At 38.7% G+C, this 26324-nt stretch overlaps 2 protein-coding genes across 10 annotated transcripts in view; both read left to right on the top strand.

Moving 5' to 3' along the window:
• Positions 1-12719, top strand: part of camsap2a (calmodulin regulated spectrin-associated protein family, member 2a) — a 64759-nt gene extending 52040 nt beyond the window's left edge. For 2 of the 8 annotated variants that reach the window (XM_007233215.4, XM_007233214.4), the window contains 8 exons: positions 150-219; positions 330-2322; positions 4808-4944; positions 5790-6010; positions 7178-7250; positions 8807-8922; positions 9034-9152; positions 10522-12719. In XM_007233215.4, the coding sequence (XP_007233277.3) occupies positions 150-219; positions 330-2322; positions 4808-4944; positions 5790-6010; positions 7178-7250; positions 8807-8922; positions 9034-9152; positions 10522-10827 (3035 nt within the window). In that variant the 3' untranslated portion in view covers positions 10828-12719. The other 6 variants (XM_015601268.3, XM_007233211.4, XM_007233212.4 and 3 more) reach the window with 5 other exon arrangements.
• A 1811-nt stretch (positions 12720-14530) lies between these two features.
• On the top strand, positions 14531-24714 carry wdr47b (WD repeat domain 47b). 2 transcript variants are annotated; one of them, XM_007233206.4, is made up of 14 exons: positions 14531-14664; positions 15673-15842; positions 16132-16215; positions 16346-16430; positions 16978-17753; positions 19398-19494; positions 20228-20397; positions 21125-21355; positions 21511-21678; positions 22732-22901; positions 23057-23227; positions 23322-23453; positions 23610-23828; positions 24544-24714. In XM_007233206.4, exons 2-14 carry the CDS (start codon positions 15685-15687, stop codon positions 24684-24686), a joined length of 2604 nt encoding a protein of 867 aa, XP_007233268.3. In that variant the 5' UTR covers positions 14531-14664; positions 15673-15684; the 3' UTR covers positions 24687-24714. The 2 variants fall into 2 exon arrangements, with proteins under 2 accessions (XP_007233268.3, XP_007233269.3); XM_007233207.4 differs by lacking the exon at positions 14531-14664 and having other exon boundaries at positions 15703-15842; positions 16136-16215.
• Positions 24715-26324: the final 1610 nt, after the last annotated feature.

Genomic DNA, 26324 nt, shown 5'->3' with positions numbered 1-26324 from the left:
TGTTCCTTTTTTCCTCCTTACCTCCATCCTTCCTTAATTCCTTCCTTCCTTCCATATTTACTATATTTAAGTTTTAGGTTTTTTTTTTTACATTTTCTATAACCTATATATTAATAGTATGCACTGAACCTTCTTTACCTGCTGCCCAGGTGAAATCAAGCGATCAACTTCCATGTCGTTTGTGGACAGCTTTATGGGTACTTGGCCAAAGGAGAAACGGTGAGTTTGAGAAGGTTTAGGACACTTTTTTATTCAATTTTTATGCATTAAATATAAGAAAAATGTTAGAATCATGAGCTAACTACACCTGGTGTCTGTTCTGTATGTAGGTCAGCTGCTCAGGGAGTGTCCTTTGACATCCCATTTGATAAAGAGGACACTAGCCATACCCCTGCCCCTGTCACCCGGGGAATGACCAGGTCTGTGAGCACAGAGGGCTTTGGGTTTAAATTAGCCAAGGGAATGAAGCGAAACCTGTCCTTCCAACCAGTCGACTGCCAGAATATAGGCATCGAGGAGGAGGGCTGTCCAGACAGCCTTGCGGGAGCACAGCACGGCCATGTGAACGGCACAACACCTCCAAGCATTGAAGAGGCTCTGGAAATCATCCACAACTCCGAGAAGCAACAGAAGAAATCCGAGACCGAGGCAGAAAGTGGAGGATTCTTCCTTCATCTGCAGAGCAAAGGAGAGCTGACCTCTAAAACTCAAGAAGAAGGAAAAGACTTAGACTCTGTTTCTGAGACAAAAGAATGTTTGAGCACATCGACCACCGAGGTGGACACTGGCATCCATGTGAGAACAGAAGACATTCAGGAGACACTGGACGAGGACTCGTCCCTGAGGGACTGCACAATGAGCATGGATTTAGACACGGATCTGGACTTTGAGGCCAGAGCTTGTCGTAGCCAAGACTCCACCAGCCCGTGCCCGAGCAGTGTCGGCACCAAGTCCCCCACAGTAGGGACACCTACACCTGGGGTTAAGATGACCAGCTTTGCTGAGCAGAAGCTAAAGAAGCTCAATCCAAATGTGGAGGCCAGAGGCAGCTCCCAGGTCACCACACCAGACAGTTCAGACCTCAACATTCCGCACTCAGTATCTTGGGCACCTTCACCAGAGGTTAGCCCTGCACGCCAGCCACCAAAAGATCCAGCTCAAGCCATGGCAGCAGAAATGGTGCAGCTGCGCATGCGACTGGAGGAGAAGCGGCGTGCCATCGAAGCCCAGAAGAAGAAAGTAGAAGCTGCTTTTACTCGCCACCGGCAGAAGATGGGGCGCAGCGCTTTCCTCACAGTAGTCAAGAAGAGAAGTGATGGCTCCTTTCCAGCCCAGGAGGACACTTCATCCACACCAGTGGATATCACACAGCCCTTGAAGTCTCCAGTCAAGACCCCTGGTGAAGAGAGTGCATCCGAGGCAGACCTGCTGGAGTACACGCGCTCCATTGAGAAACTGAACGCTTCGTTGAGCTTCTTGCAGACGGAGATGCAGCGACTAGCCCAGCAGCAGGAGGTCATCATGCAGATGCGGGAGCAGCAGGCCTGGGTTGTGTCTCCACCACAGCCTTCCCCCAAGAAGCAGATGCATGACCTGCGAGGGAGCGGGGCGCGCTCCTCTGGTTCCCCTTCGCCTGCCGACTCCCCTCGCGCCACACATCGCTCCCCAACCAACCTCAAGAGGAAGTCGGCTTCCTTTCACTCCAAAACACCACGGACACCCAGGCCCAGCGAGCTTAAAATCACCCCATTTAACAGAGTCCTCACCGTTCCCCAGTCTGTAGACAGTATACCTCGCTTGCGTAGGTTTTCCCCATCTCAGTCTGTGTCAAGCTCCTTTGCTTACCTTGGGGAAAACAAAATCTCGGCACTGGGCATCGAAGCCACGGACATTATGCAAGCCACAGAGTGTTCCTCAGGTGATCTTTTATCACCAACCAAAGACACTCAAAAGGAAGACACGGAAACATTCGCTGAAGATGATTTAACAGCCATGGGGTCAGAGGAGGTAAAGGACGAACAAAACACCATGAGGGAAAATGGAGAAAAAGATGAAGAGCAAAGAGCAGAAACTGAAATTAAGCCACCATTGGAATCCAGTGTCGCAGAGGTGTTGTCGCAAGCTGTAAAAGAAACGGTCATAGTCACGCCCACCGAGAAACCGATTGACTTAATCAGTCAGAGCAACAAGAACTTGATTGAGGTGCCATTGTCTGTTCTCAAACCTCTCGATGGACAGGAGCTGGAAGAGAGCAGGGAGGGGCCGACTGCAGGAGAGAATATGGATGATGATCAGAAGATGTGCTGCGGATTCTTCTTTAAGGTACACATATATCTACCATTCTAAAAACTTTTATCAGCTTATACTTGTTGTTTTTTCAAAAATTATTACGTTTTTATGTATTTGAGAACATAACAATACTTTACACAGGCAACCTAAATACTTCAGCTACACATGAGTTTTGTTTGCACCTATTTTTAATAAGTTACTATTCTGTACATAGGTGAAATCACGCAATTGAATTCAAAGCCATTTTAAAGGTCCACTAGGAAGGAGATTTTGTGCTCGTGGGCTCCCCCTACAGTTGTAGAGTGTAATAAATGTTTCAGGCGGATTAGTTTCTCTTTCTCGTTTTCTGGCTTTTACAGACGTATTCGATCACTTTCCAGCTTCTGCCGGAGTGTCTGTATGTTAGTTTGTAAAGAATGAACCAGTAGTCCTTGTAGAACTGTTAGAACTAAAGGTCGGAAAGCAGGTCGCAGTTCTCACGAGCGTTGGTCGCGGCCGCCTCGGAAAACTTACAGAGTCTGGTTTGAGCTCAGAGGAGCTCCGGCACAGACACGAGAGCACCGCTATTCCTCCTATTACACCTCAATGCAGCGCTGCAGTGAGTTTCAAGCTGTAATTTTACTTCCTTAAAAAGATCTAAAATCAAGGAAATCCTACCTAGTGCTGCTTTAAGTAGTTTTGGACAAATATGTTGTCCAATATAATTAGCATTATAGAAATATCTACATGCTATTAAGAATGATAAGTAAAAAAGTAAAATATAGCAAAACATAGCAGATTATATTTTGACTGTAGATATAATAGACCCTATATTATAGATCCTATAATAGGCCCTATAGATATCAGAATGCAATAACTAAAAATATATTCTTTAAACTGGTTAAAATGTATTTAAACCCTGCAACCTAATATTGACGTCACCATGCTATAGACTTGTCATATTCAGTATCATATACTGTCATGAGTTCTCATGATTATGTACATTATTGGTTATAGTGTTAAAATGTTTGAAGTCATGAGACCAAATTGAAAAGCTCTGAAATATAATCAAGAGGAAGATGGAGGATCAAAAGCCATCAAACCAAACTGAACTGCTTTAATTTTTACACCAGGAGTGGCTTAAAGTTATACAAAATGACATTTTGGCACCTGCAGTGGTTTACATAGAGAGATATGTTATATGGTCAGATGTTTTGGGACAAGACAAGCTGTGTGTGCATTTGCACATCTGTGTCAGCAATGGGTGTAAACTATAGTAGCTGAATGTATTAATTGTAATGGGTGTGCGCACACAATTGGATATCTATTGTAGATATTACAGAGAGGGGTTGGTTTAGGACAGATGTGTCATGCTCTGTGTAGCTGGGTCGACCATGCTGCTGTTTGATCTAGGTCAGAAAACTGGGGCTAATAAATCATTTAAAGGATGATAGGAGTATTTTTCACAGACAGTGAGCAGAACAACAACTATTTCTGGTTCAGTGTTTCTGTATATTTACTCTGAATGGTCACGACTCCACCTTCTTGCTTCTACATCCATTGTTAATTTTTTTAGCTCTGTTTACCATTACAGTCTGTAATTACAGACTGTAGTCCTGTTTTTTTTTTTTTTGCACAGCGTCCTCTTTTCCCCTTCTTTCACACTGTTCTTTAATGCTCAAGACACCACAGGACAAACACACAGGACAAATACATTCTCAGCACTACAATTACACATATTGTGTGAAATAATGTGTTCAATTTTTATGATTACTTGACCAATATAAATGTTTGTAGGATAAAAAGGATAGAAATCCTTTTACATTGACTTCTGTTGAAAGTAAAAAAAGGTTGTTCTGTGTTCTGAAAAGGTGTATTCATGACACCAAAGACACTGTATGTATCTGTAAATATATCTATAGCTCTGGAAAACAATTAAGAAACCACTTCAGCTTCCGAATCAGTTGCTATTTATAGGTATATGTTTGAGTAAAATGAACATTTCTCCCAAATTTCAAATAGAATGATTGTCATTTAGAGCATTTGTTTGCAGAAAATGAGAAATGGCTGTTCAGAAATCAATATTTGCTGGAGTAACCCTGGTTTTTAATCACAGTTTTCATGCATCTTGGCATGTTTTCTCCACTGGTCTTACACACTGTTTTTGAATAACTTTATGCCACTCCTGGTGCAAAAATTCAAGCAGTTCAGCTTGGTCTGTTGCCTTGTTGAAACCATCATTTTAAGTGGTCTCTCATTTTTTTCAGAGCTTTTTATAGAAGGCAGTAATTTGTAGGCACTAAACAAGAATATACACAGGTAATTGTAATTGTATAGTAATGTTAATCATAGACTTAGTACACCAAACATCAGGGTTGCTCATATGCCAGAGAGTAGGAGTGCCGTCCAAATTAACTTCTGATTAGATGAAATTTAATTAAGGAAGCATCATTTATAACAATAATGCAGATATCAGATGTTAAATGGGCTCATTAGAGTTTGTGTTTGTTTGTTTTCATTGTGTCCTTTAAATTAACAGGATGACATGAAGGGGGAGGACAGCATGGCCATGAAGCGAGCAGCGCTATTAGAGAAAAGACTGAGGAGAGAGCGGGAGAGCCAGCAGAAGAAGCAGCAGCTTGAGGCAGAGCTGGAGCAGAAGAAAGAAGAAGCCAGGTGATTGCCTAACCAACATTGACTTGGCTAGATAATGTTTGCTACAAAAAAAATACCTTTTCTGTTGGTTAGCTAAATTTTGTGTCCGACAGCATGCTAAAAGTGTAGCTAATATATTGCAGTCTAAAGGAATATTTTTTTTGTTACATTTTATACATTTGGTCTGGTTAGAATAGGTTTTACACTGCAGTTCATCACAAAGTAGAGTGGGATGAAAAAACTTTTCTACATCTTGTCATCTTCATCACCTACATGCTGCTATGTCACTATATTTTACCCTAATTGGTTTATAGAACATTGGCAAAATTAATAGTAGTTGTCTTTCCAGGTGTTGTGCTAAATTCTTTCTCCCTGCCATGATTCCACTACCTATTGTGTGTATGTTTCACACAGCAAAATGACTGGAACAGATTATGCTCGGATTTATTTTATTTCTGCTTATAAATAAGGATTAGTCTACAGTTACAGTAGATACAGGAATCACAAGCACACATGCTTGTTTGGATAATATTGTGAAAGGCATGTGCAGGGGCACATAAAGGGGAGTCAGATTTCGGCACAACACCAGTTCTTTTTCTTCTTTTTTTGTTGTTGTTGAATGGGGGAAGATCCCTGCCTCAAGTGGTTAAAAGTCCAACCAAACCATCCGAAAAGAGTGCTTTCACACTGCAAACGATTCGGAGCGCGATTCAGTTGGTTAGAAGAACCGAGACCACTTCTTTTGTTGGTCTGAACAAATTTTGGTCCTTTTGACAGGACTAATTTTATATTGATTTAAACCAAACTAAAATTCAAAAAGTCCAGTCCAAAGAATCTACATCTGTGAAATCCTTTTCCTTTCCCAGATTAAAAGCAGAGGAAGATCGTCTAAAGAAGGAAGAGGAAAAAGCAAGGCGGGAGTTCATCAAGCAGGAGTACTTGAGAAGGAAGCAGCTCAAACTCATGGAGGACATGGATATGTTAGTAAAAGCTCGGCCTGCCGGGGCTAAGCAGAGGAAGCCGCGACCTAAATCCATTCACAGGGACGTGATGGACTCACCCAAAACCCCAATGAGGGCCACAGCAGGTAACAGGGCGAGAGCCCTTCTCCCAACAAGACCCAACCACAGCTTGCTTTGTGCCGCCCTCGGCCTTCTGCTTTCCTGCTTACTGCTTTCTAACAGTCTTTCTAAATTCACTGCACCTTTTCAGTGCCATGGTTTGACTCTGCTCTGCTTGGCTCAGTCTAATAGCTTGACTAATATTCTTTGATCTTACTAAACTCTTCCAAACTTCCAAACTAATCTATTTATTATTTAATCTGGGGGGGGAGCCAAAGTCTACCTGTATAAAAACAGTTAAATGTACTACTCCTTGTCCATTTTTCTATACTCTCATAAACAAAAAATAGTTGCACACGGAAGGAATATTTAATGAAATTTGGTGGGTAGTTTTGACATTGTAAGACTCGCAACTGATTCAAGAGTTCAATGCTCAGCTGTGCATGTGACACAAGCAAGAACATGCCTAATCGTACCAGACTGAATACATAAGGCTGGCCTCTTGCACATTCTTTCCATCTAAAACCTGACTCATGCTGTTTTGTTGATGGAAGTATGCCACACAGAAGAGTTTGAGAAGAAATTGCATTGTAGGGTAAGGATACGGTAGGGCTAGCACAGTGAGGAGTGACCCAACAGCCACGATTATGGACATTTAACAAGCATAGATGCCCTCCATGAGTCATCCGGTTAGATTCAGGACTACATGCATGCAGACCATTATAATAATAGCCCTTAACAGCATGACAGTGTTTCCAAAGCCTTTAATTGTGTCGTAGAGTAATTCAGAATGGCAGCATTCCACACAGTTATTACAGGACACCATTAGGAACCTCTACAACTCCATGCTGAGACATTGTGCATGTTGCGTAAGCAAATGTGGCAACCCAACTCCATACTGAGAGATACTACTTCATGTGGTTTATTAAAATATTGTCCATCTTTTATTATTTTTTACCAAATTAAACTTGAAGATTTTTGTGTATGTATTATAGTATTATAGTATGTATTGGCCTTAATACAGTACCAAACCCAAATATACACTGACTGAACAGGACCAAAATTTGTAAGCAGGGAGTTTTAAAAAGAGGGTTGTTCAAAGTACAGCAAGTGGATTTTGTCTTGTGTAACTGTTTTTGTCTTGTGGAATTCTTGTGTTTTACATCCAGGTTCACGACCTCGTGTTTTTTCAGTGTCCAGTCTCTCTCTGGCCTCGCTCAACCTGGGAGACAATGACAGTGTCAGCTCCGAGAAAAGAGCCCCCAGGTAAGAACCATGGTTAGGCAGATGTTAAAATGTTGTGTATAGGTTAATGCTAGTTCTCTTTTTACAATACAGGAATTCATCAAAAAAAGCTCAATACAATTGTTTCTATAACTGAAGTTCAAGCAAATATACTCAACAGTGAATATTAAACTGCACTATATTTTCTTTTACTTACTTGTTTTTCCTTTTCTCTATGAATTCTTTTGTTTTCTTGAATCTTCTTTTGGGCTTCTCAGAAGCCATAGCTTAGCATCGGGCAGCCTTTACTACTTCTTGAACTCTCCTCGAGTAAGAAGGAGAAGGTCAGTTGGATAAGTCACTTCACCTTTCCCAGTGCCTCCCTGTTCAGTGATGGACACAGACGAGGCCTGTCTGTTCCTGCAGAAATGATACCCACCCAGAATCGTCCCATACCACAGCAGCTTTTGTATTGGTTTTGTACTTCATTATGTGATGGGCATAATGAAGTCATGCCACCAACCTCTCACAGTCATGCGTGTTCCTCATAGTGTACACTGATCCTTCTTCACCCAGTGTTGCATAAATCACAGACATACAGTGTTACATTTAGAGCTCTACCACAGCATATGTTAGTTAATTAAGACAATAAAAATGATTTGTAATAAAAAAAAATATATATACTATTTTTGGTCGATACCTTACACGATTTGGCATGTTATGTTTCATTTTTCCATTTTTTTTTCTTTTTCATCATCAAATTAATTAAAAAGCCTAAATATATTTTGTCTTGCTTTTCAAAGAAAAAAAAAACAATTATGAAACTACAATTAAAAAATATCTATTGAACACTTTAACTTTTTGTTATCCAAGCAGCCAGGTTAACAAGAAGAAATACAGTTATCTCAGCAGTGCAATTTTAGTCATTAATTTACTTCAATCATACATGTACCTTCAGTTGTGCTATTCTAGTCATAAATGAACCTCAGCAGTGCTACTCATGTCATACGTGAGTAAAGTCTAGCGTTCTAGCTAATGTTACTCTTCTAGCCCTGTACAGCTCATATCTTCCAGCTATCTTTTCAGCTCTTCTTAGAGGTAGTGAACTGAAACCAAGCAAAAAATTCAGAAAAACGAAAAAATACAAATGAGAGATGTCTTAACATTCAGGATAGGGGCATATGTGTAAAACAGTGTTCACCTAATTTGTATATTTGAATGTCAATACCCTCAGATTAAGGCTGAATCACTGTGCTTTAAATCCAACTCCAATATACTGTGGTAGACAACTAAAATGATAACTGTGTTGCTATCTAAATACAATATTTATGAATCTACACACAATAGAAATGACTGTCACAAGGGTTATTCTGATATCACTTACTCTTGGTGTATAATCCCAACCACAAAGCATTGTAATCAAACACACTGTAAACAGGATTCACATTAGAAAGTTAAGACTGCACTTCCTAAATCTGCATGAGACCAGTAAGAAGGTGCTGAAGTGGAATGCTGCCTCAGCTACTTAGATAGTAACACTGTGTATGATAGCTTGATTGACAGCATTATTAAGTTGTGTGTGACGTGTTTCCCAGCAGGCCTGACTCAGCTGATGCCCTCTTGTCTCCCTCCCGGTCTGCTAGCCACAACGGAGAGAAGGACTGGGAAAATGGTTCTACCACCTCCTCCGTTACTTCCAACACTGAATACACAGGTTAGAACACAAGCTTGTTTTGGTTTGTGTTAATGTAAGCATATGATATGACCTGCCACATCGATTAAAACAATAAAGGTCAAGTTAAGGATGCCATCTTTTTTTCCTCAGGTCCTAAATTGTACAAAGAGCCAAGTGCCAAGTCGAATAAGCACATTATTCAGAATGCTTTGGCTCATTGCTGCTTGGCTGGAAAGGTCAATGAAGGACAAAAGAATAAAATCTTGGAGGTAAGAAGAATGTTAATCAGAGATATATAGGGTTGTAATGAGTCAGAAATAGAGCATTTCATTTAGTATTATTCAATATGTCTCAGTTTGAGGATTTTTTCAAAACAGCAAATAAAAAAAGTCATACTCATACTCAGCACTTAAATTAACATTTGAAAAAAAAATGTAAGAATGTAACATTCTTTTTTTACAATGTAATATATTTGCCACAAGCTAACACATTAGCCACAAGAAAACATGTTAGTAATGAAACAATACATTGCAATACAGTTTAATTAATAGAGTTAAAGTCAGCCTTTAATGATCCCAGTATGGTAACATATGCTAGTGAACACTAGGGCTGCCTAAATTATTTTTTTATGGGACTCATATATTTTAAGAGATTTTTTATGAAGTCAGTAACTTTTTTAATTAAAAACAAAGAAGTAGTAATTTAGTAATTTAATAAATAAAAACAAAGAAAATGTCTCTGAGTGGTGTACAAATGTTATAATGGCAGTACATTTAAACTAATTGGCTTTCAGTTTTCTTTCTTTTTTAAATAAATAAATGGCAAACATGCTTATTTGACTGTAGGGTAAGCTATAGTGTATACAGATAACAAGTTTGGCTACATTTTCTGGTAAAAAGAGCTTTTAGTTTTTTTTCCAGTGAATGCAGCCTTCAAAAAATGTGCTCAGACAGGGTTGTAGTGCCCAGAACACAAAGGCAGAGTTTGGTTGCAAATGTCAGATTAGGGGAGCAGTCTTGTTTTTACTCCACAAATTGGGCAGTCTACAAACATTGTCTTGTCAACAGAGCTCTTCGGCATTTTGTCTTTCTCTAACTGCTGCCAACCTAAACTTGACGCGTGGCATTAAGAAAACGTAATGGAATTTATTTTCACATTTTAATAGAGCAATAAATAGGTGTTTTGCAGATTGCATTTATTGAAGAAGAAAAAAATAATGAAAAATTAATATCTTAATTTCAAAGTAAAAAAAATTCTGAACATTGATACTATCAAAATGTCGGAATGGTTAAAATGATTAAACATAGCTGAAGAAGCAAATAATACACTTTTAAAAGGAGCTAGTTTTATCAGCATTAATCCAGCACTCCTTTAAATAAGGTCAGACTGTCCTCTGTCACTTAGGAACTTCATGAGTAAAAGTAAAATACAAAGTAAATAAATACTATAAATAATATAAATAAAGAATGCCAAAATACCTGAATCAGATGCACATTTTATTACAGTAGTGTGATGAACAGATTCTAAAACATGGTATCAGGGAGGGCTGCTCATTAGCTAAGCCTATACTATACTTAATAATGACAGTGGGTTATCAGATGTACTTGTCCTGACATTTGTCTTACTTGATTCCTTAAGGAAATGGAGAAATCGGAGGCCAACAACTTCCTGATCCTGTTCCGCGATGCAGGCTGCCAGTTCCGTTCCCTCTACACGTACTGCCCAGACACAGAGGATATCAGCAAGTTGACTGGCATCGGGCCAAAGAGCATCTCACGCAAGATGATCGACGGTTTGTACAAGTACAACTCTGACCGTAAGCAGTTCAGCCAAATCCCAGCCAAGACCATGTCTGCCAGCGTAGACGCCATAACCATCCACAGCCACCTGTGGCAGACAAAGAAACCGGGAACACCCAAGAAAGTAGCACCCTGCAAGTCCTAGTACTTTCCAGCTGCTCCCCCTGGAGGAGTGCTTCTGTTCTCAGCAAACCTTTCTTTCTCTGTACTTTAAACTCAGAAACACAGTCAAACGCAGATATGAGGTCTCATGGAACACTACTCATAGTCTTCACTAAAGTCATCCAAGAAACACTTTACAATTTTGCTAAGAAAAAAAAATATGCACAACTGGAATGTACAACACTACAGGCTTGTCAGTGGCTTTCACTCCTGTATTTATAATTATAACCTGACTGTCCTATTATAGTTGTTTTAAAGCAAGGTTGAGATTGGGTTGGGTTGGGTGAATGTGTGTGTGTTTTGTGTTTTTTTTTTTTGTATGTGCCAAAACAATAGGAATGAAATGAAGTAGTGTGGCTCTAATTTGGTACACTGAAGCACTGAATGTCATTTGTTTGTACAAACAAAACCTTTGCGTATACCATGTTGACATGTGGCCTTATGTTGGATATGTTTCTTTTTTTATTTTAAGTTTTTTAAGTAGTGTACAAAAGTGATTGTAAGGCTGCTGCACAAGAGACAGTTAATAGTTTTGTTAGGCTGGGATCTCTTCTGAGCAAGCAATGCTGTATCTTTGCATTTATACCAAATCAGTGTGGTAATATATAGAATATCTTTTGCTTGCATAGAGAATCACCCCCTCCATCTCTTGTGTTTTAAATTAAAAATACTTTTTCTGCTTAACTGGCTTTCAGTTCACAACAGGATTGTGAAATCTTACAATGCAAATAGGTGTTTTATCATTTCAAATTTATTCTTAGAATTATTATTATTATAATTATTATTGTTATTTCCAGTTCTTTGACAGAGCAAAGGAATCGTTATTAATTTCAAACCATGGTCTTGTTTAAATGGATGTAACATTTATGATAGCTCGCCAAGGTTTAGAAGACCAAACTCCCGGTTGCATTATTGCGTGATTGTAGGTTGTGAAAAATCAAGCTAGCTACTATTTGATAAATCTCTTGAATTATGTGTCAGTAATATTTCCATGTTGGCTTCTTGGATGATATGAATCGATATTCAGACATCATTGCATCACGAGTCATTCCTATCCTAGTTTTCCTGTTTGTGCTTTGCGACTGATTTGTCGATTCCACAACAGTCGTGGTGATTTCCCAGAATAAATTTTGCTTTTGGAGAGACATTAGTGTCCTGCACTGTCTTAAAATGAAGCAGAAATCTCAAAAAGCAATGTGCCAAATGACCTATTTTTATTCCTAATGCATGGTTTAGATTGAGACTAATGCACTTATTAATACATTCAATTGTATTTTGGGTTGGAATATAAACAACCCTATTACAGATATTCCATTTTTACTGCCTGGGTGTTATTTGAGTGATAAAGAAGTGGCAGCATTGGGTCATAAGGCAGAATGTGGCTAGTTACGGGTCGAGGCTTACACATGCCTTCTTTTAAGTTATTTAAAGCCCATTCTTTCTCCAGCTCTCCTAAATCCCCTGTTCCAGGTTTGCCTTTACACAATCATCGACCAACACACACAGCTGTGCTTCTTTCAAAGAACATCTGTTAAATTACTGAAATGGAAGTCAAGTTGTGTTTTGGAAGAGAAAACTGTACAGACCTGTGGTATGCAGTGTCTGGGGGATAAGAAAAAACTTTTCTAAGCAGTTGTTGTAGTGAATTAAATTGGCAGTTTCAAGCCAAGAACTGTCTATGTATTTGTAAATGAGCACGGTTTAATATTGTACAGTGTGCAGCGTAAGCTCGTCAGCTCATTGTAATGAAGACTCACTTCCTGTTTTTTTGTTTTGTTTTTTTCTTTTTTTAAACACTGCTGTCATAGCTATCTTGTTGAAATAGCCTACCATGTTTGCTTCATTGCATTGAATAAAACTGCGCATGGCATTGAATGTTTTGTGGTAAATGTTTTGTACCAGAATGTAAAATGTACTGTCAATCCAACAAACAGGGGTTCAATGATGATGTGTTTAGACAGTCCAGCTATCACAAGCCACAAGCCAGCTAAATTCTGATTGATTACTTTAGTGCTGTGCTCTTACACCTGGTGAATCCTGCCATATAATGAGCTACCTAAATCCTGAATCATACCTGTTCCAGTCCCCCAACAAACACCTCACTGGATAGAAATATAAATAAACGTTTGCCTATTTATATTAATGAATACATTAAAAACATTAAGATTTGTAGATACATATTTATATTTTAAATAACATCACTGCTAAATTCTATTTCTTAAAAAACATGCATATAATTTATGCTGAACCAGTAAAATATATAGCTGTCTAAAATTCTTATTTATCTTCAGTCACATTCACTGTCTGCAAACTATTTGCCTGTCTGCAGCAGATATTTCCAAATATTCCCAGATATCATTCCCATGTGGGGCCTGTATGTGTAGCCAAATTAAAAACCAAAAAGTTGTGTCTATGGGTTCTGTTTGTCGCCACAAATGGATCATTGGTTAGTGATGGTACAAAGAGCGATTAAAGATGGTCCAATGTAGGTTGTACACTGCAAAAAGGCTTTAGATGGGACCCATGTGAGATTAAGAAGGGCAATACCAATAGGACCCGTTTGGGAATCTTAGTTTGGGCCAAGTGAAAAACACACATACCCACCTACCCATTGATCCACAATGTGAGCCCCATATGAGCAGGTTAGCTGGGGTATGCTAAGCATTAGTATTTATTTATTTATTTTACAGTTATTTAAACTTGCATGTACATTGGGGGTAACCCTCATTTACAATGTGGCCGAGTATAGAATATACAACTCTCGGAAAAAAAATAAGAGACCACTTAAAAAGGATGAGTTTCTTTGATTTGACCAAATTGAAAACCTCTGATATATAATCAAGATAAAAATAGACATCACAATAGATATCACAAACCAATAAACCAAGCTGAACTGCTTGATTTTTTGCACCAGGAGTGACATAAATTATCCAAAAGCAGTGTGTAAGACTGGTGGAGAAGAACATGCCAAGATGCATGAAAACTTTGATTAAAAACCAGGGTTAACCCACCAAATATTTAATATGAACTTGTTTTCTTTGCTCTATTATCTTTTTTGTTCATTTGACCATTAACTTTGGAATTTGGGAAAAATGTTGTAGTTATTTATAGAACAACAATGTTAATTTTACTCAAACATATACGTATAAATAACAAAATCAAAGAAACTGAAGTGGTCTCTTAATTGTTTTGGATAATAAAATATGTTTACACTCATAGGACAGAACACAGTAAGCACAATAAAAAGAAAAACAGTATAGATAGAAATAAATAAGAAAATATAGAATACATTAATAAAAGTAAAATGTAATCCACATAGGAAATGTAGTTAATAGTTAAGACAAATAAATAAAAATAAATGAATAAACAAAAGATTATCACAAAAACAGGTAAATCTAAATAAAAATAAGTCCCTGGTAGATAACTGGCTTTTTACCTCTAATTTCACACTGTACGCTTAGGGAGTCTTTATTATCACAGCAGTTTCGCTACAAACTCGACTCCTCACTCGGCTCTTCTGAGGTAAAGACTGTTGCATTTATTGCAAAACTAAAATAACAGGGTGATTTGGTAGTTAGGTGTGCGGGATCTGTTCGAAGAACCGAATGGAAGGAGTCGGTTCTTTAACCGGCATCGAACTTCCTCCCCATCACTAGTAGTAGCTGGTGCGCGCGACGCTGGGTAGGTAGGTGGGTGGGGCGTCGCCAGGGTGAACGCGCTCGCGGCGCTGCAGGAGAACGCTGGGCTCGCATAAATACCAGGCTGCGGCGCGAGCTGGGATTAAACACACGCTGTAGTTGTTGTTGTTGTTTTGTTAAAGGTAAGGATTTTTTCCCCACATCACAACTAAACCCGACTATCTGTAGTTATATTAAACACGCTGTTAAAGCCACGGGCTATGATAGTTGGCTCCGCCGCCAGTAATAAACAGAGCAGCGCCGGGGTGCAGGTTATACACAAACTTGGCTAGGCTAGGTTAGCCTAATGTCACTGTAACCAAAACCTAGCGGGGTTCTCTCGGGCTTTGTGTTAACCAGCTGCCGAAACCAGTAGCTAAAGTGGCTCTGCACCCTCAGTAAGATGCTCTGCGGGCTGGAAGAAATGTGATGCCTGCTGTCTGCTGCAGCTACATGCGTGAAACGCGTGTGTTTGTGTGTGTTGAGTGCACGCACAGGCTGCTAGCTCATTAGAAAGAAGTTCCCTTTAATGCAGGTGACCAGGCTGCTAACGTTCTCTTTATTTGAGAAACATCGTGTGAAGTTTGTGGTGCTATCTAGTTGAAGATGGTTAGCATGGACGTGGTACGTCTTTTAGAGGCCTGGATGGGAAAACTAGTGAAACTAGTCCCTAGAGCTGTCTAGTTAACATTGGAGTGTATTGATTACATTGTAAAATTGTGACAGTAGGAGCATACAGACAAGAATCTGCGACCAGATTTACACTATGTTTTGGATAGTTTGGTCTGCACTGCCTGGCCAAAAAAAAGGTGCATGAATTGATAGAAAGAGATGTATGGATGGATAGATATGGATGGATGGAAAGATATGGATAGATGGAAAGATGGATAGATGATAGGATAGAAAGATTTGATTGTGAACTTGTGACAATAGCAGCATATAGCCTACACAAGAATTTGCTACAATATTTACACTATGTTGTTGACAGTTTGTTCTACACTGCCTGGCCAAAAAAAAAGTCTACCACTATGGTGTCGAATTTAGCCCCCCCTGTCAGGAAAAACACTCCCTCACAGAAGAGGTTGCAGGTGAAATGACTATTTTTTATTTTTTATTTCTGATCATACATATTTACTTGTGCAACTCTGTAGGAACGGAATACCATGACTGCAGAAGAGACAGTCAACATCAAGGAGGTGGAGGTCCTTAAACTCATCCTGGATTTCCTTAACTCTAGAAAGCTTCACATCAGCATGTTAGCCTTAGAGAAGGAGAGTGGCATCATCAATGGCCTCTACTCAGATGATATGCTCTTTCTCAGGTGAGTTTTATGTTGTTGACACCGATGAATGACTGTTTAGAGAAATCTTAGTTAGATACCCTAGTAGATACCCTGCACAATTTATCATTTTCTACTCATCTTAATTATTTAGAGCCAGTTTTCTAGACCATTCAAAATACAATGTAGACCAATTCTTAACTTAATCCCTTCAAGAATCTGTGAAGTATTGTAGTTAATTTAAGACCAGAATGTCTCTGCAGATGGCTTTTAAATGCAAAATTTCATTTTCCAGCGCGTGGGTTCTAATTTGCTGTTTTCTTCCCTCAAGGCAGCTGATATTAGACGGCCAATGGGAGGAAGTTCTTCAGTTCATTCAGCCATTGGAGTGCATGGATAAATTTGACAGAAAGAGGTGAAGGAGATTAATTTGATGTATGCACTGGTGCACATGAGGTTTCAGCTGAAGTGCCCCTCTACTCTGTTCTCTGTTTCAGTGTTTTATTATCTTTTTTGGCATTCTTGTTTAATTCTCCCTTCCAAAGGTTTCGTTACATCATTCTCAAGCAGAAGTTTCTGGAAGCTCTTTGCGTGAATAATGCTGTGTCTGCAACAGAGGATCCTCAAAATGTGAGTTTGTGCATGTCAGGATGAATAACCTCGCTGAAGCGGCTTATGTGGTTGAAGAGTCAGATGTGAGAAGGCTTAAGGCTGGGATATGACATGAATTTGCTGATCTCACTAGAAATTCTGTGCAAATATGCACTCTGGAGAAAATATGTGCATTGATCTACAGTTAAAGCAATAAAAAGAACCCTTATTTACCAAAGTCAGCTAAGACATATTTGATGCTAAAGCTTGGATCTTTAGGGTTTTTTTGTTTTGTTTTTATAAAAGCTACATCTGTCTAGATGTGGCTAACTGTATGACATTCTAAAAATTAGAATTTTTTTCACACATCTGTGTGTCATACAGAAACCATATATGGAAACCACAAAAGCTTTTGCTTTGCTTTGTTTACATTAACGATACGATTGGAGGGAGATAAGTGTAATAAATGAGGTATAATATTAAAGATATGATCTTTGCACAGGCAGTTAATGTCATGAACCTGGATTAATTGATTAATTTGTACTTAAATGAATTAACCTGACCCATTGCTATCTCTCTTCCTCAGCTGGAGCTGACCATGCAAGAGGCAGTGAAGTCCCTGCATGCTCTAGAGGAGTACAGCCCCTCAAAGGAGGACTATAGCAAGCTGTGCCTGCTCCTCACTCTGCCTCGGCTCACCCATCATGCCGAGTTTAAGGAGTGGAACCCAAGCACCGCACGAGTGCACTGCTTCGAGGAGGCTTGTGCCATGGTGGCCGAGTTCATCCCGGCCGACCGCAAGCTGAGCGAGGCCGGCTTCAGAGCCAGCGGGGACCGCCTGTTTCAGCTCCTCATCAAGGGTATCCTGTATGAGTGCTGCGTGGAGTTCTGCCAAAGCAAGGCCACAGGTGAGGAGATTGGTGAGGGCGAGGTGCTGCTAGCTGTGGACGTTCTGTGTGGAAATGGCTGTGATGAACTGGACCTTAGCTTGCTCTCCTGGCTGCAGAACCTCTCTTCTTCTGTGTTTGCCTGCGCCTTTGAGCAGAAGACCCTCAACATCCACGTGGACCGGTTGGTGAAGCCAGCACGGACCGGCCACGCTGACCTGCTCACGCCACTCCTCACTAAGCTGTCTCCATGTCCAGCATCGCCCCTCAGACGCCCCCAGTCGGCCGACACGTACATGTCGCGCTCACTCAACCCTGCGCTGGATGGGCTGTCTCATGGCCTGGCAGGGAAAGAGAAGAAGAATGCTGAGGCTGGCGGAAAGACTGCAGCGATGTCGCACTCCTTCGCTAACTTTGGCTCGAATGCCAGTCGCAGCATATTGGACAATAACCTCTTCACAGAATCAAAAGACAGGTACACAGTGCTTTTAATATTTATTGGTTAAGTAAGTGTTAGGCAAGGTCCAGCATCTTTTTTTATTTATTGTATTGTATTATTTTTAAAGAAAAACAAAAGTTGCGAGTAAGGTAGGCTTATTCCCTTGGGAGTCAGTGGGAGAATTTTTCGATAGCAGCATCAGCAAGCTTTAGTTTAAATGTGTGTTGGATTGCAGAAGTTTCTGGGTGTCTGTTTTTGCACTGCATAGAGCATTTACCTGATGCCATCTTGGCTGGTAGAGGCACAGTTGATTGAAAAATATTACTGATATTAAAATATTATCATGTGGTCAAAGAATAAGGTCAAAATTGTGTTTTTGAAAAATGCACACTGATAAAAGTATTAAAACAAAGGTTATTATATTTAACAAGCATTATATGAGAATTAATATTTTTGTAATTGACTTTTGCCCCACTATAATGTCTTGAGTTCCTACTAATGGACAGCTGTTAGCATGCGTTTGTTTGAACCGAGAAATACAGAACCAGCAAGACTGTATCAAATGTAAAAGAAACCTAGTGATAGCCTTTCTGTCACTTCAACACCAGTTGATCGGCTTCCCTCTCTCAGACATACGTTTTAATTCTCAGGTAAAGCAAAAAGCAATTTTTTTAGGGAGTGTACTGCAGAACCAAAACAACTTGTGCAGTAGGGGTGTAAGAAAATATTAATATAGCAAAGTGGATTGCTTTAAATTGTTAGTTTACATATAAATATTTGTTTTAGACAGTGGCTCATTTAGTGGATCATTTATCGCCTACTAGAGAGCAGTATTTTTCTCTGTCTTTATTTCTGTTAATTTTACAATTGGGTAAATCTAACATTTGTTTTGAGGTTTTTGAGGTTTTAGCATGGTTCTTGTCCCAAAGTGGCACTGACAGAGACTCTGTTCTCCTTATTACAACCGCTGTATCGTAAAAAAATATTTTGAAACTGTTTAAGGTAAAATTCCTACACAGTATTTTTAAAAGGGCCTGTCATCTTACTGTGGTAATGCTTTCAAGCTGTCAGCTGTAGCCCTGAATAAATGCCCTGTTGACAGTCAAATTTAGTGCTCCTCATTCCAGTTAAAATGTTTTGGCCCATTTGTGTATCCTCTATTGGATTTGATTTGGACTTGACTATATTAGAGGATCCAGTCTCTTTAGCTCTGACTGACCATCTACCAGTGTGCAAATTAAATGTGCAAAATAAAAGCATCCCATAATTCCCATTGTAAAATAACTGTATTTCACTTAATTACTTAATTTCACTTAGTTACAGTGCTTAAATATCTGCTCTAAGGCATCAGTCTAAGCAGTGAAGTTGAACATTTGGCCAACATAAACCCCACCTAATCCTGTTACATATACTTAAATAAAGCCTAGCTCTACTAGCTCTTCTAGTACTAGTTCCTATCCAGGGCAGGGCATAAAGGAATTTTGACATGGTGTTCACAGTCCTAATTCTGTATATGGCTCCACAGTGCCCTCTACAAAGCCTGCTACATTGTTATACAAAGAAATTATTCATATATATTTGCTACATTATTATTTTCTATTTGATATAAAGTTGATATTTTGGTGTAATTATCAAGTGCAAGGCTTTGTGTTCAATGCTGTGCTCTTCCTGTATCTGTAGGACGCACATGCAAGAAGAGAGAATTAACAACTCTGGAGGGCCCAACTCATCCAATCCCACTGACATTGGACCTCCTGGTTCAACTGAAAAGAGTGAGGTAATGTATTATATAAAGAAGAAACGTACTGGGTAACATAATTAAATGCATTGTTACAGTGCATTATATGTATGTTTAGTTCTGTTGCAGAATAGTTCATACAGATAATAGTGAAACAGACTAAACAATAAAGAAAGAATTAACATCAGAATTATAGACCCTTAAATAGAATACTATAGGACTCTAAACTAAACTAATACACTAAAATGTAACCAAATATTCATAGTAGGTTTTATACAGAATATAAAATCTGGGGTTTAAAATATTAAAAGATACAGTATGTACAGCTCTGGAAAACAAGAGACCACTTAAAAATATGAGTTTGTTTGATTTTACAAATTGAAAACCTCTGAAAATATAATCAAGGGGAAGATGGATGATCACAAGCCATCAAACCAAGCTGAACTACTTGAATATTTGCACCAGGAGTCGCATAAGGTTATCGGGAAAGAAATATTGATTTAAAACTCTTAAAACTTTATGAATATGAACTTTTTTCTCATTTCAGCTATTTCTCATTTTCTGCAAATAAATGCTTTTAATGATAATACTTTTATTTGGAAATTGGGAGAAATATTTTCCATAGTTTATAAAATAAAACAACAATGTTCATTTTATTAAAACATATACCTATTAATAGCAAAATCAGAGAAACTAATTCAGAAACGGAAGTTGTCTCCTAATTTTATCCAGAGCTGTATGTCAGCCTTCGTTGTGTTTTTTTCATCTTTAGGAGCAGTTGCAGGAATTCCAGCGTCAGCGGCTCCGTGTGCAACAGCACCTGGAGCAGAAACAGCAGCAGACACAGCTTTACCAGCAGATGCTGCTGGAAGGAGGGGTGCAGCAGGTCCATCAGCCACCAACCCCCAGTCAGCACAATCTCACACAAACCTTCCTCAGCAGGTTAAAAACCAAACAGTTGCAGATTTGGTTTAAAATATATATTATCTCCTAGGATTCAGAGCAATTTGTAAATTAGGCAAACAGCTTTTAAATTCAAAGAAAAATACAGTTTCCACAAACAGAAAAAGAGAGTATATGGGCCAAGATATTGGGACACTCCCTCCAACATAGTTTAATCTGAAATCACAAGTATTAAAAATTTGTTTATATCGAGTAGAGTATTTGTCTCCCCTGTCCAGAAAAGCATTCTATTAAATGCTGGGGCATTGCTGTTTTTTTTGCATTCACCACATGTTTTGGATGGAGTATTATTACTCTATGCTTAAAGATTTTATAGCACTTAGCCCACATCTAGCATTAAGCATGGTACTGGCAGGTTCATCTTTATCTTTTCCAGAGAATCCTATATTAGAGGCAGTACTTCAACAGGGACTATACAAGCTGGGTGTGCTTTTACACATCAGTGATTAGTTCTACATAAAGTACCTAATACACTTATAAAAAGAGGTGTCCAAAAATATTTTGACATTGTGGCATTTATAGTATGAGTTATTGTACAGCAGCATTGTTCTGTATGTGATATTTGTGCCCCCCTCATAGACAACTGTTTACATGCATTTTTATGTGTAACTAATGTTAATTCATTTAAGCACAAAAACAGATGTCAGTGTGGCTCTCTACACAAACAAGTAAGTGGTTTATTATGTGCTGTGGGTCTTTTGTATAGGTCCATTCAGAAGCTTGAGGAGCTGAACGTTGGGATGGAGGATCTGGGAGAGGATGTGCAGGCCTTGGCCCAGCAGTGTAATGGCATGCCAGTCAAAGCAGAATGCACAGATACCCCTGAAACAGCCGGCACTGGCAAAGAAGACGGGGGCGTCACCAGCAGCACTCCTCAGAGAGGGGGGGGACGGGACATGCCATCATTGGATGAGTCTCCAGTGCTGGTCATCCGGAGGTGAGGCTACGAGTTCAAATAATTAAAGATTAATGGCGGATCTGAAATTCTATGGGTTTTTTTTTTCCTTTCTTTTTTTTTTTAAAGTGTAGCTAGCTCTTCAGTGTAGTGTCATAATATCAGCAGTTCTGTGAGCTGTTGGTGTGACCTTTCAGTGCGTTTCAGGATGAGAAGCCGAAGTCTCCGTTTACAGCAGTGCACACATTAGAGGACACACAAGCAGTGCGAGCCGTTGCGTTTCATCCTTCCGGGACCCTCTATGCTGTGGGCTCCAACTCCAAAATTCTGCGTGTGTGCGCCTACCCACAGGACCTTAATCCCAGGTAAGTCTTGGTAAACAAAATGCCTGCATATATACACTAAGCATATATCATATTATTCTGCTAGGTCTAATTAATATGGAAATGCTTTAAGTTAATCAGATTTTAAATCAATTCGCAGGGACTTGCGCATCCCGGTGTCTTAGCATTTGAAGTGGTGCAGCATAACAGTATATGTAGTTGCAGTAAACAAAGTTATAACATTTATTTTGTTATATAAACTCAGTTTGTTTGTTTGTTTAAATTTTTATTTTAAACTTTTAAAACTAGATTGGGCAGCTCTAAAGTATTTCACTTCATACATTTGTTTGTAATTTAGATTTAGTTTTAACTATCATGTGGTGTAACAAGCAAAAATAATCTTTTATTCTAACATACTTCTAAAAAAGAAAGGTTAGCCATTAAAGAGCATCATAAATGACTGTAGTGTCTTCTATTGGCATATACTGAAGAAAAAACATTCTTTTGTTGGGGGCTGGTTTAGTTCAATGGTGGAATCCCAGAAAAATCCCCCCCCCCCCCCCCCCCCATAACATATTGAGTAGGTAATTATATTTTAAAATGTATTTTTATTCACATGGCACTTTATAAGTCTGTAACATGAATTATACAGTTATGAATTATATAGATATGAATCACTATTATAACATTTTGTAAGAAGTTTAAGAATAAAATGAAAACTTAGGTTAGATAGAATTCTCCTTGCAGGGTTGCAACGCCATTAAAAAATAATTTTGAAATGCCTTTTTGTTGCGTTCCCTCAAGCAAACTGATCGTGGTCAAAAGAGTCTATATGCCTTTACTCTAGATTGGTTCTAGATCTGTCGCATTTACATAGTGTTACTTTGTGTGTTATTGTTCTTTTTGCTTTTGGTTTGCTACATGCACAGATAAAAGGAAGTACCAGTGTATGACTATACAAACACTCAAATACTATCTTTTAAATCCTGTAATTAATACAATCTGATAAAAGCTTTATTACAATATATTGTAAAAGTCACAGTCTCAAAAAATAAATCTGTAATGTCCTTTTCTACCTCTGCCTCTTTTACACAGTGCTGTAAGTCCAGGGACCCAGCCGGATGTCTGCTTCAAACGAAACAAGCACCATAAAGGCTCAATCTACTGTGTGGCCTGGAGTCCCTGTGGCCAGCTCCTAGCTACAGGCTCCAATGACAAATACGTCAAAGTTCTCCCTTTCAATGCTGACACTTGCAATGCTACAGGTAACTTAAACCATTTTTTTTAACATAATGAGAGAGGAGGACAGTATCTTCTATTTTGTGTGATGTATGGAAGTGACAATTAGCTTTAAAAACGTTGCTAAGACTGTAATCATTTTCACCAGAGACTTTAAAACTGCCTGTATTTCTGTGTGTAGGGCCAGATCTCGAGTTCAGCATGCATGATGGAACCATCCGTGACCTGGCATTTATGGAGGGTCCAGAGAGTGGAGGGGCCATTCTTATAAGTGCTGGCGCAGGAGACTGCAACATCTACACCACTGACTGCCAGAGAGGACAGGGGCTACATGCGCTTAGTGGACATACAGGTACTTATGCTCTCAGCAATTCAGGAGGAAGCTGACTCTTTTACATTTATATTTGGAAATCCTTTTCTATAAATGTGTGTTCTTATGTTCTTAGGACACATTCTGTCCCTCTATACATGGGGTGGTTGGATGGTGGCATCTGGCTCTCAGGATAAGACTGTGCGTTTCTGGGACCTGCGTGTGCCCAGTTGTGTAAAAGTAGTTGGGACTACCATGCATGGAACAGGTGTGTTTTTGTGTATTATCTTATATTTTAAATTACATATAGAGTATTTTATTTTACATATTTCTGTACTGTATACCTTTGCCTGAAGCAAAAAATAGTAAAACAAAAAAAAACACATTCTACCATATGTGAACTTTTAATCTGTTCTAAAACCAGGAAGCGCAGTTGCCTCAGTCGCAGTGGACCCTAGTGGGCGTCTCCTGGCCACAGGACTGGAGGACTGCCGCTGCATGCTGTATGATATCAGAGGGGGTCGAACAGTGCAAGCATACCGCCCCCACACCAGCGACATCCGCTCGGTCCGCTTCTCCCCGGGAGCACACTATCTACTCACTGGTTCCTATGACAACAATGTCATGATCACTGATCTACAGGGTAAGCAGAAGAGCTTGTTAGCTTTTATAGCTGGTATTAACCACCTTAACCAATTTTGTGGACAAAGAATACTTTTAGACTTTTAGACTGCCGTTTTACAGGTTTTCTGAATTGCTAAAACACTAAACCCTGTTGTCATTTATTGAAATGGTCACCCTTTTGATAGAACCATAAGCAGGTGTGTCAACTTAAACACAGCAACTCAAAATTGATCACGTAGGGTACTGTGATTCAGTTTGGCATTTAAACTAATCGAATGGAAAGATTTAACAGTAATGTAAAAACATTTAATGTAAAAACATCATGTAAAAACATTTTTCAGATGCTCTTTAGCATTTCAGAATGTCAGAACAATCTTTGAGTCACACACAATTTGAAACAAACCCTATGCATCCCTCTTCTTCGCTTTAGCAATATTTTTACTTTATTGTTTCTAGCTCATCCAAGCATAAAAATAATTTTGCAAATAATTTTTCTATTCAAAAGATGGTGGATGGAAATGCAAGTTCTTTTGTAACCACAAAATGACATCAAATATGACATGTCCAGATTTGAACTGAAACTTTAGGTCAAATTATTTTTTGAATCGTGTTTAAAATGGGTTTAAGAGTAATGTCTTGATAAATATTTTATATAGTTTAGTAAGAAAACATTAGGCTGTTACTGCTGACAAATCAAAGTTGAAACTTTATTTTTTATTTTTTTCTGTCCACAGGAGATCTAACCAAGCCACTCCCAGTAACAGTGGCTGGCCAACACAAAGACAAAGTGATTCAATCTCGATGGCACACACGAGACCTCTCTTTTCTGTCCTCTTCTGCAGACAAGACTGTTACACTGTGGGCTCACAATCCTTAAACCCTCCCCCTTAAAGAAAGAAGAAAAAGCTGTACAGAGAAAGCACAAATCATCCTGATCTCCCCTATACCCAGACAAACTGACCCCATTCATTCTAAAGGACCACTGGCCGGCAAGGATGATAAATAAGAGTTTATTTCTGTCTTTGCTTGTCTTTGTAATGTCACAGCTTTTTATTGTTAGTGGTATTTTCTAATTAGGGGAACTGGAGTCTTGCATGTTGCTGAGGTTTAAGACCAAGCTGTGAACTGCTTTATGTGCCACAGTAAGAAAAAAAATGCTAATTTTGTCCAAAACTACTGAGGAGTGTTCAGTGTCACTTGTTATGATGGAAAACAAGCAACATAATTCTGAGTATGTAAAAATGTTGTGCCTTGTGTTTGGTGATCCTAGGCTGATAATTTGAATGTGCTCTTAATGTGGCCTTTTATATCAGTTGACAAAACACTAACCAAGGTACTGGTCTGTCTCACATGAATATATTTGCTTTATGAGCATGCTGCTAAAATTGATTTCAACTTGGACTACAGTACAAAAAAATGTGAGTTTAACACAAAAACAAAGCATGTATGCTTACCTAAAATGTGAAGAAAATGATGATATGGACTCTTAAATGTTTATTTATTTGGGGTTTTTTCCCCTTTAAGTTAGCACTTTAAAAAATGGCACATGTTGTGGAGCACCTTATTTATTAAGTATGATTGAGTATTACTAAAATGTAAGGATTTTTTTGTTCACTGAACATTGCATCTTTTAAAATAAGTACAATAAAGATAAAATAAAAATAGCATGTATGTTTGATGGTTAATGTTGAAGGTAGAATAGAACAAAAAGAAGCCAACATGGCTGTTTATTCTTTAACTTGCTTTGTGTCACCTAAACGGTGCAAAAGTTTGTCCAGGCACCAGTCATTTATTAATCAGTTATTAGTGTAGAGTTTAACTAGGGTTTAAAAATGTTCCGGTAGAAGTGGAAATATCAATCAAAATTCTTCCTTATGTAAAGGTATAAAACTGCTGGTTCCAAAACATTTCTTATAGTCATTTTACTAGTGTTCTACTGTGACTTCAAAACCCATACATACATGATTAGGAGACAGGATACATTTTCACAGTCCCAGTGCATTTTACTTCTTCTTCATTTGCTCAAAATTACCATGAAAACACAAAATAACGCAAACAACAACCCTTAAACATCTATTTAACCACAGACTAACACCATAATACATGAAAGACAATCTTCCATACACAATTTCTTAATAATTAACCACATTTTAAAAATCATGGGCAACCCAATTCATTATGGGAAACCTTATGTGTCACATGACACTGTGTGGGTCAGTGGTTGTGTTTACTGTGTAGCTTTTAATATATAAAATAGGAACAAAGGTAGTGCCACAAAACAACTAAACTAACACACTTAAGTGCTCATGACAAGGATGTGATGGAAAAAAGGACGGATATTTTAACACAAGCAAAGTTTTGTAAAATATATTGATTAAAATAAATTGATCAGTGAAAAAAATTTTTTTTAGCATATTTCCCTGAATTACTATTCCCCCCCCCCCCCCCCCATTATATTTCCCTTGTATATTTGACATGAGACACTTTAGACAAGTACAGTTTTCCTAGTGTTCTG

The sequence above is a fragment of the Astyanax mexicanus genome, chromosome 16, assembly GCF_023375975.1.
Source record: "Astyanax mexicanus isolate ESR-SI-001 chromosome 16, AstMex3_surface, whole genome shotgun sequence".
In the NCBI taxonomy this organism is placed as follows: Eukaryota; Metazoa; Chordata; class Actinopteri; order Characiformes; family Acestrorhamphidae; genus Astyanax; species Astyanax mexicanus.
The sequence above is the reverse complement of the archived record's forward strand: the minus strand, read 5'-3'. Positions and strand labels throughout refer to the sequence as shown.

Excerpts from the sequence above, each read along its gene's own strand:
- wdr47b (XM_007233206.4), top strand. The coding sequence starts at position 15,685 with ATGACTGCAGAAGAGACAGTCAACATCAAGGAGGTGGAGGTCCTTAAA. Across the intron at positions 15,843-16,131 it reads GATGATATGCTCTTTCTCAG|GCAGCTGATATTAGACGGCC; the intron begins GTGAGTTTTATG and ends TCTTCCCTCAAG. Across the intron at positions 19,495-20,227 it reads GTTCAACTGAAAAGAGTGAG|GAGCAGTTGCAGGAATTCCA; the intron begins GTAATGTATTAT and ends TTTCATCTTTAG.